The sequence below is a fragment of the Ovis canadensis genome, chromosome 3, assembly GCF_042477335.2.
Source record: "Ovis canadensis isolate MfBH-ARS-UI-01 breed Bighorn chromosome 3, ARS-UI_OviCan_v2, whole genome shotgun sequence".
Lineage (NCBI taxonomy): Eukaryota > Metazoa > Chordata > Mammalia > Artiodactyla > Bovidae > Ovis > Ovis canadensis.
Window position 1 is genome coordinate 140,060,728 of NC_091247.1, and position 10,444 is coordinate 140,071,171.

The 10,444-nt window shown below is 48.3% G+C and overlaps 1 protein-coding gene across 1 annotated transcript in view; it reads right to left on the reverse strand.

The window, feature by feature from the left end:
* ACVR1B (activin A receptor type 1B) overlaps positions 1–9,751 on the reverse strand; it is a 34,193-nt gene extending 24,442 nt beyond the window's left edge. Inside the window, exon 1 of the mRNA XM_069580768.1 lies at positions 9,514–9,751. Coding sequence (XP_069436869.1) covers positions 9,514–9,604 — 91 coding nt within the window. The 5' untranslated portion in view covers positions 9,605–9,751. The remainder of the gene's footprint in view (positions 1–9,513) is intronic.
* Between the last annotated feature and the right edge of the window lie 693 nt (positions 9,752–10,444).

Here is a 10,444-nt window from a genome sequence, read left to right on the forward strand (position 1 = left end):
CTGCCAGAGAGGACATGCTTTTATCTGTTTTATATGCATTTCCACATTTTCATTTTTGAAAGGTTTTTACTGCTTTAAGAAGACAGAAAAAAAGAAAAAGTTGTTCAGTAACTACTGATCTAGACAACTGTCAAAATGTTTATGAAAATCCTGAATTGGGCTTAAAAATGGAGGTGTCTGGCACTCCACTATCACAAAGTAGAGGTAATGTCTGTTTCTCCAGAAAGGCTGGGGAGCTGACAACAGCACCAGGCAGGAAAGCCCTGCTGCACGGAAATAAAGTAATCAGGTGCTATTGGTGACAAAGATTCGAAGTGCATTTTCAGTTTTCACAATCATCCAAATTAGATTGTAAAAATACACTAAAATAAAACAAAAACTCTCAAGTACCAAAGAGCCATAATGAAGTCCAATTTTACAATGTGTAGCTAGCTGGTGGTACCCAAAAAGTGTACTGGTAAAAAGCACTTCCAGCTGACTTAATAAAGGAAGCTATTTGTATGAGAGAGAGAGAAAAAAAAGCACAGATTTAACAATAAGACATTTGATAAGCTTGGTATTTAATTTCAATCTGGGGAAAGGTCTCAGAGTGGGGTTTGCGTAAGAGAAAGGTGTTTGAAAAGTCAGCTCCACACTGTATCTATTCTACAAACTGCCTTTCTGACATTCTACTTGGAGACAAACCCAACCCCAGAGAGCTGTTTAAACAAGTTCACCCTTAAGCCTCAGGTCGAGAGAATGAAAGCTTTGTTCTCACTCAAAAGAGACGTTTGATGTTTATGCTAAGGAGACCTGTCATTGCGACTTAATTTATGGCTGGCTGTAAATGCCTGAACATCCAGCAAGGGCCCACCTGCTGCCCAGGGGAATGTCAAGGTAGAGCTGGAAGGAGAGGCATCCCTATGGCAGAGTATGTCCTGTGTTCCTGGGACCTAAGTGTACAAACTCAGCCGTCACATTCAGACTGTCTGCTAGTCACTTGGTATTTCTCCTTTACCCACAAGTTTATATTGACATGCACAACCTTCTGTCTTCTTTCTTTGCTGTACTTAAACAGACACACTCCTGGCTCAATAGAGCAGGGGAGAGTATTTATCAGTGGTGTTTTGTATTTGCTTCCTGACCTACTTACTACACTACGATGTGTGGAGAGGTGACAGTGTACATCACAGTTTCGAGAAGAGGGATAGGAGTGGTTGTTTCAGACAACTAGGACAATGAAGAGAAAAAAAAATCAGCAAGGATGGAGAATAAAACTAACGAGGTTGAGGACTTCCCTGGTGGTCTGGTGGTTAAGATGCCACGCTTCCAGTGCCTTTACTGCAGAGGGCACGGGTTTGATCCCTGGCTGGGGAACTAAAGTCCCACGTGCTGCGCATGGCACAGCTGAAAAAAAAAAAACATGAAAAAAACACCAAAAAACAACTAATGAGGTTGAGATCAAATTTATCTCAAGTAAAAGGGGCAGGTAGTGGATTCAACAGAGATGAAAGAGGTGAGGTACAGATTATGACATTCCCAGTAACACACAAATGTCTGGGGCACTTTTAGGCGACTAGGATGAAAACTGTATATATAGGAGATAATGAAATTACAGCAGGACAGAACTGGAATTATTTACCTAGGATTTTGCTGAGAGGATGGAAAAGAATGAATGAATTCAATTAAATCATTAAGTACCTAAAATACACAAGGCTCTGTGATAGAACAAAGACATATAAAGAAAATACAAGGCAGTTCCTAGGATCAACTTTCAGGGCGTAGAGGGTGGGAGAGAGGGAGAAGCAGAAAACTCTAAGCCAGTGTGAACCTCTATGTTACTGATAATGAACCAAAAAGAAATGCAGAGAGGATGGAGTTACTGGCTGGGGGATAGTAGGAAGACACAGAGGGTCCCACACTTGGAGGATGTTGGATTTGGCTGAGAAGGCCAAGACCAAGAAAAGCACAAGGCATGTGAGGTCTAAAGTAAATGGGCAACAGGACAACAATGCCAGGGTTCTAGCCAAGATAAGGGCAATAAGCGAGACTAGACTGGACTGCGTGGGGCGTGGTGGCAGGCGAGGAGGTCTGGAGTCAACCATGGAGGCTACACAAAGGTGGCAGAGCCGGCGCACTTTCAGGGTTGAACCCAGTGGTAGGACGGGAAGGCAGGGACTGGCTGGAAAGCTACTTCAACAGTCACCACAGCACACAGCACAGTACAGGATTTTGAGCATGTGCTGTGGAGTCAGACTCTAGGCCCACTGCTTAACCTCTGTGCCCCAGTCTTCTCACCTGTAAAATGGGGATGCGAGTGCTCACAGAATGGCTGTCCAGAGTTAGCAATGCAGCACAAATGCCCAGTATAACCCTTGACTAGACGGTACACACTCAGGAAATCTGATGGTTTTATTATTGCTGTCATCCTAGTGAATGAGAAGGGGCTGCGCTCTTGTGTGGTTTTATGGTTGTTCTAACAAGCAGAAGTCAGTCTGTGGGCAAACTTCTTAATGGCAAGGACAGATTCTTTCCTCAGTATCCCCCTCAACACTGAGCTTGAGGAGCTTGAGGTGTGCTCCCTAACATCTAGGGAGATGTTAAGAAAGAACACTGATTGGATCTGAATTTATCTACTGCAAGTGTAGAAAGTAACGTACAAATGTACACCAAGATAATACATGACAATCTGGGGACAGGGGCGCTCAACACAATATATATTTTTTTAAATTTCTATTTAAATTAAAAAAAAATAGAAATCCCTCGTCAGATTCCTCAACACATCAAAATCATTGAAAGCATCCACAATCTTCTCTCTCCTCCAAACCTCACAATGTCTAGGAAAAGGTAACAGGCAGCAGCTGAAAGCCACATGTGGTCTCAGGACTTCTTTCCACATGTAAGTCCATCCATGGGAAGGCAGGGTGACCCGGTCTCAAGGAGCCTCAAGCCTATCTTGGGGAGTGCGCTTATCCCTCAATCCTGTTTTCCTTCTCCTCATATAACCATCTGACTCACCCCACATGCATTTTAAAAAACAATACCTATTTACTATTCCAGTTTCTGTAGGTCAGAAGTCCAGGCATAGCATGACTGATATTGGCTGGGGCTTTCTCGTCTAGGGCTGGGACCTCTTTCAATCTCACTCATTGCTGGCAAACTTCAATGCCCTGTGGATGAAGGACTAAGGCCCCCCAACGGCCCTACTCGCTGACAGCCAGGGACCACTCAGTTCCTAAAGTTGGCCTGTAATTCCTGGTCACGCGGCTCCCATGGGCAGTTCACACCTGAATGTTTACTTTCTCCCAAGCCAGCTGGGGCATCCCTGCCTTCCTCTTCTGCAATCAGCTGAGAAAATGCTCTGCTTTCAAAGGGCCAGCTTGATTAGGTCAGGTCCACCATGACAGCGTGCCCATCTGAAGGTCAACTGATTTAAACCCTTCACGATACAGTTGACCCTTGAACAACTCAGGGGTTAGGGGCACTGACTGCTACAGAGTCAAAAACCCTCGGATAACTTAACAATCACCCCACTAGACCTGAAGTTCCACATCCGTGAATTCTACCAACCTCATACTGCATAGTACTGCACTCTGGTATTTACTGGGGGAAAAAAAAACCCCACCCCTGTTTAAGTGGACCCATGCAGTTCAAACCACGTTTACTCAAGGGTCAACTGCACCACCTTCATTCATATCTGAGAACTGAGAACAGGTGTGTGTATACCTAAGGCTGGAAATCATGGGGAGAAGGGAGCAGTGGGAAGGACACTGTGGTAGACATAACCACCTTGTACTGTTTCTTTATCATCTATTTCACCTGCCAGAAGGTGAGCTTCATGAAGGTTAAGCATTTCGTCTCCTTTTGTTTACTGGTGTATCTCTGCACCTACAACAGTGCCTGGTATATAGTAGGTGCTCAGTAAATCTGTGTTACAGGAACCTTTAGATCACCATAGCAGTTCTCAATATATGTATATATAGATACCTGGTTTATTCACAAGCTAGAAATAGAACTTATAACTGTTACACTACACTGGTACAGTGAAACCACCTAGGAGTCCTGGGAATTCCACAGGATATGATTTTCTCTCTGCCACAATCATTGCACTGCTTGAACAAAATACAGTCAATTTTCATTATTCATGGATCCATATGTGTGAATCTGTCTACTTGCTAAAATTTACTTGTAACCCCAAAATCAACACTCTCAGTGTTCACGGACACTCACAGGTGAGCACAGAGGGGTGACAAATTTGAGCCACCCGGCACACACGTTCCCACGGAGGTTGAGTAAGAACGCTCTGGGTTGTTCCAGTTCTCATACTGTTAATACGTGTTCTTCTCATGGTATGTTCAGTGCCAAGCTTTCTGTCTTTTTGTGGTTTATGCTGGCGATTTAACTTCAAAACGGCCCCAAGGGTAGTGCGGAAACGCTGGCTAGTGTCCCCAAGTTCGAGAAGACAGTGACATGCCTCAGACAGAAAATACATATACTGAATAAGCTTCATTCAGGCGGGTATTATAGTGCTGTTGGCCCTGAGCTCAACTTTAATGAATCAACAACGTATATTAAATAATTTGTCTTGAAACAGAAAGACAAACAACGTAAAGTTATGTGCTGATCAGCTGATGAAAGCACTGGAACCAGCAGGAGCAGCGGTCCAGTATTTGCTAATCCAGTGTTCAACTGGGCTTCACAAAACAGTTACCAAAAATAAGGCCACCTAACTGTGTTAGCCCCATTTCACAGATCAAACAATGAAGTGGCCGGGGCTGTGACGTGGCAGCCCCCAGCGCACTCCAGCAACACCATCCTGTTTTATTTCCTTCACAGCACTCATGACTGATAACTGTGTTTACTCATTTATTTTCAGTCTGAGCCTCTGCAGTCATAAGTTCCATGAAGAGTTAGGATTTTTGTCCCTCTTGTTCCCTGTTACCTCCCCATGCCAAGAAGCATTCCAGGCCCACACCCAACCAAATGAATAAAGAAACCTCCTATATGTAATTGTGTAAATATTAGGGTGATTGATACTTTAAAGGGAAAGGCAGTTACTTTCATTATGTTAAATTCAAAATATTTAGCAAGACAAATGAGGCCTCAGACTAAATGGAGAGAGAAAAAAACCAAAAAGAGCACCACAGCTGCCTGAGGTGGCACTGTGAGATGCCCTGCAAGCAGGTAAGACTGCCGGGGAGGCTGGTGGACCAAGACTACAGAGGATGAAGAAAGGAATGGTATTCACCCGCGACGGAGAAGCCGGAGGGCAGAGAGAACAGGCAGGACCAGAGATGCTGCCTCCAGGCCCAGCTGCAGGTTGAACCATGTATGAGGCAGAGAAGCTGAGGAGAGCAAAACCCGAGAGGCGGGACATGGGACTCAAGAGGAACATGAGGCCCCCTGCAGAGTGACAGCCTGCAGGGGACTGCCCGCTCCAATCCTTTCAAAGGTCTGGGCCCTCCCAGGCCAGGTGGAACTGATGGGCTCCAGAGGCCCTCAGCACTTCCAGCATCGGAGGGGGCTGATGAGCAAGAGGACTCCAGGATTTTCTTCTCATGAACACAGAGAGGAAAATGAGGTAAGACCCCTCTTACATCAACTCCTGCTGTAACAGACAAATAGCACAAGGGCTCGAGACAAAGAGGCGGGATTCCAGAATTAATGTTCACCGCGGCTCTGAGCAAAGACTGAACCGTAAACAATAAGGATTTCAAAATTAAAACAAAAGAGCCACTTCAGTGTTCTAATTTAACCTTCCAAAATAAAGAAGATCGCAAGCACCGCGGACTGAGAATTCCATTCCACCTCAACACCCTGTGCTCCTGAGTTATTATGAGAACAGGCTGAGGCTGCAACGCAATTCAACTCCTGTTCCAAAATGCAACAAGCAGCTTCAACAGGCCATGCTGGAAGAAGCAGCACGCCTCATCGTCTCCTTGTCTCCTGATTCATATTTTGGTAGCAAGGTTACAATTAGCTCACCGGTGGCGAATAAACCTATTTATAACACAGCAGTCCACCTGAAAGACACAATCATCTAAAAAGGTTTTTAGAGGAAAACGAAGTGCAGCTGCTTCTTTTACTGACTGCAGATTTCCAAGGTCCTTTCGGATGAAGTCCTCAGTCTAACCTTCCTGTGCTCACAGGCACCATTCCGGCCACCTCTCTGCCTCCATGTTCTTATGTAACATTTACATAGTGCCATAAACATACCCAGAGTTGCGTAAGAATGGAAACGTTGCCAAACCAATAAAGCCTAAAGCAGGTCACTCCCTCCAGACCGTCTTTGATTAGCACAGGTATGCTGCCAGGCCTAGGATGTGAGGGCTTGTCAAGAGACAGAAATTAACTTGAGGAAGTCTGAAAGGGGTCCACAAAAAATGCAACAGAGAACAAATTAACCACATGGTGACATGTGTTGCTTCTCTCAATCCCAGGAGCTACTCTCTGCCCCATAAGATAAAAAGTAACCCAACATTGCCTGTTCACTGAAGTCAGAAACTGTGTCTAAAAATACCACCCAGCCAACTGGCTGTCAGTCAGTCTCACAAATGTCCCAATAAGAGAGACACAGACCAGTTCCTTACTTCACAGAGGCAAAACTGAGGCAGTCGCAGAAAAGTGAAGTGCCTTACTCAAGGACAACCTGTCAGGGAGCAAAGTTCTGGGGCTGGAGAGCAGCCTCCTCCCCCCACCTGGCTCTAACCTTTAACCAGAGTAGCCATTTTATTGTGTTAACCACATCTGTTCCAGGGGCTCTTAACAAAACTAATCCGAGATTCTCTTTTTCTCTACAAGAGTTCACTTCTGCTGTATTTCAAACTCATGTCCACTCAACAGAAGTATAAGACTTGGCCTGAGATTAAATTTTTGGTTTAATCACAGAAATTCAAAATATTCCCGTCAGAACCTCAAATGTCTCCCTTGCAGCTTTCTGTCTTAAGAAAATGAATGTCATGTTCTCCTGCTACTAATTCAGCTTTACATTGTTAAATGCTAAAGTGAAAATGCCAAAGGTAGGCCTTAGAATGTGGTCCACCTATTAAATGGATGCAGTTTATAACCTGGAATTCGCGCTCTGTACCACTGGCCTTTTACTAAGTTGCTACTAGTTCACTATTTAACACAGACACCTATCCCTTGCTGTCCTCACATCCTGTCTTCAGAGGCATCAGGGCTGCCTGGCCCTGCTGCTCCTCCCGGCCCACCTAGGGGAGCAAGACAGAGGAAGCGTGGGGAGGACAGTAATCAACTTCTAGTTATCTCACAGCCTCTATGTTCCCAGAACTGATGCTTCACTTTAAGCCTTTTGCAACAGTGGTCTCTGTAGCATGCACTATTGGCAACGAGATGTGTCCCGGAAAAAACTGTAGTGTCTGGCCAAGTTTGAAGGCCTTCAAGAATGTTTGCTGGATACACAACCTAATTTCCAATTAACCAAAAAAAGAAACCAACTCCCTACTATGCCCACCCATCCTCATCCCAACAAACATCCATTTTAGGAAGGTTACAAAAAAAATGAACCTGTCCCATTCAGAACCAGATAGATCATCAATTAAACATTCTTAACTAGGCTCATGACAACAAGAAATATCCCACCAGACACTACACCAAACCAAGAGGGAAATGGCTGTTAAGAATTTCAGATACATTAGCAACAGGATAAAAATTCCTAAGGAAGAAATTTACAGATTTAGTCATACACATGTAAAATGACAAACCTGAAGGCTGAATCTCCTTATTTACTACCCTACTAGTGAAATAACATCATGATACACACTCCAAAAACATGGCCCCAAAGTAAGGCCCAGCATACATTATTCATGAAAATCATTAACTTACCACGAATGTCAGGCTGTGTTCACATACCTTCACCACATCTATCAGACCCCACAGCGCGTTACCTCTGCCACAGAGCAGCGAGATCCAGGAACACACACGACAGCCTTAGCAGAAGCATTAACCAGTGAACAAAGACCCCACCACACAGGCTGCACCACTGGAAACAAACATCAAGGCTGGAGGGAATGAACTTGTTTGTGAGACGCCAAAACGGGATCGCGTCTTTGGTTGATTGCCTCATTTCTGAAAGAGATCTGAACCCGCCTGAGAACCATTATTTTTTGGTGGAGAGAAGAGAACCACGGAACACACGCTTGATCTCCCCCTGCTAGAAGGTTAGGGGCTGCTGAGAAGTCAGAGCAGCAGGCTTTGCACATCGGGAGCAAAGACAGTCCTGACTGTCTCTCCCAGATCCAACTGCGGGTCAATAATCACTCCAATATAAAGGCCAAATATAACCTTCATCTGCTACCCCAATGCCAGCACAGGGTTGAGACGACTCCCTTAAATATTTTAGGGTTTCATCTGCATTCCTCAAGCCCGTAAAGCCTCACAAACGAGACACTCAACTGAGTGTCCCACAGAAAGGCACCACTTTGGTAGTGAGAAGGATGGGGGTGCTGCCAGGGAGCAGAAGGCTGTGGGAGTTGGAAGGTGAGGGGTGTGCAAGGGTGGGGGAAGACGTAGGGGGAAGGGCTGGGAAGAGGGCTGGTGTGGGAAGGTAAATAAATCCTGACCAAGGGCCAACAGCTGGTCTGGTGGTGGGGTCTTTAAATAATCTTGGGGGTGGGAGGCAGGTTCGAGGATGTCACTTGAAAGGCATCCACAAAGGGACCAGCAGAATGGACCCCCTGAGGTGGGGTGGGAGTGGCGAGGGAGAAAGCAAATACACCTAGATGCAGATTAACCGTTCTGGAACTAGGTCTCCTAGGGTTAGAGAGATTCCAAAGCCAAGCTCCAGATAGGGGCCTGTTCGTCCCATTTCCTCCACTGAGCTTCCCCGGGGCATGTGGACTGGAGGAGGGGGGTTGGCCCCACTGAACTCAAGGGACTGCCCGAGAGGGAAATGTGACTCGCTTTCCCAGAACGTCAGGGAGGAAGGAGAGGGAGGGGAAGAAGCACCCCAACTGCAGGAGGGAGCTGACGGAAAGGTTGAAGACCCCCTTCCCCTTTTATCTATGGTGCGCAAGGGCTCTCAACGTCAGGATACCTCGGAGGAGCAAAGACCCCATCGCCGAAGCCCCATAATCTTGGCGGGAGAAAAGGCGCCCCCCCCCCAACTCCCCGCTGGAGCATCTGGAGGGAGGGAATGAAGACCCCCGCCCCTGGACATGCTGAGCGGCAGAAACGTGGATCTCCAAACCTCGGGGAAGGAAGCCTGCACTCCCTTCCATGGAACATGGGGGTGCTGGGAGCGCGACCCTCGAGAGCTCCCCAGATCCAGTCCCTCCTGGGAAAGGGCTCGGGTCCCCAGGGGCCCGGCGTGAGCTCGGTCCCGGCGAGGCGGCCGCGCCTCGGGGGTCGGGGGAAGCCGACCCAGGTGAGGGGTCCCCGCGACTCCCCCGCGCCCCCCGCCCGGCCATATTGTGCGCGTGGGGAGGGGGCGCGCTGTAGCCAGGGGCCGCGGCGCGAGGCCTCGCCCTCGCCCGGCCCGCTCCATCCCGGCCCCCGCCCCGCCCCGGGACTCACCCTGGATCCCCCGGGGCCCGGACCCGCCGCTGCCGGCAAGCAGGAGGACAACAAGGGGGAAGAAGGAGGAGGCTCCGGCCGACTCCGCCATAGTAACCACCGCCGCCGCCGCCGCCGCCGCCGCCGCCGCCGCAGCCCAGCAGCGCCCAGCGCGCGCGCGCGCGCCCCCGGCGCCTCCCCTCCTCCCGCGGCCCGGCTCCCGCCTCCCTCTCCTCCACCCGGCGCCGGCACGTGCGCTCCCGGCGGAGCCGGCGCCGCGGCCGCCGCGCGCGCCCCCGAAGGGCGGGGCCGGGTGCGCGCGGGCGCCCGCCTTAAAGGGGAGTGTCCCCGTTAAAGGGGTGGGAGGGGTTCGCGCCTCGGCCAACCTCACCCGTGAGTGCCAAGCACGGCGCGGAGGCCGAGCCCCATACACGCGGCCTCCGCCCAGTTCTGCACCCCCAGCAGCGCGGCGTGATCTTATCAGCATCGACCCCCATCCCTCGCATAGAACGTTCTACGAGTCCCTTGCGCTTGTTCCCTTTTCCTTCATGCCTACTGCTTAGCCTCAAGCACCCATCACATCCCACAGGGATCGTCGCAACCATCTCCTAATTAGTCTCCCATTCCCAGTGGCCCCCTGCGATCCGCAGGACGCACAGCCACCTGTGTGATCGAATCATGGGATGCCCCTTCTCAGAACGTACAGGGCTTTTTAATGACAGTATTCAGTCTTGGTGAGGGTGCTGCGTGAAGCACTCCCGTGCTGTTGGTAGGTAGAAACCTTTTAGTAAACAACTTGGCATTGTGTATCAAATGTCTTAAAATGTTCATACCCCAGCCTCCCATCTTCAAGCAATAATAGAGATGAGGACAGGTTTTTGTGAGAAATGTTAACTATTACTTGTTTATCACTGTAAAAGCTGAAAACAAATAGTATAGAAAACAAATTATG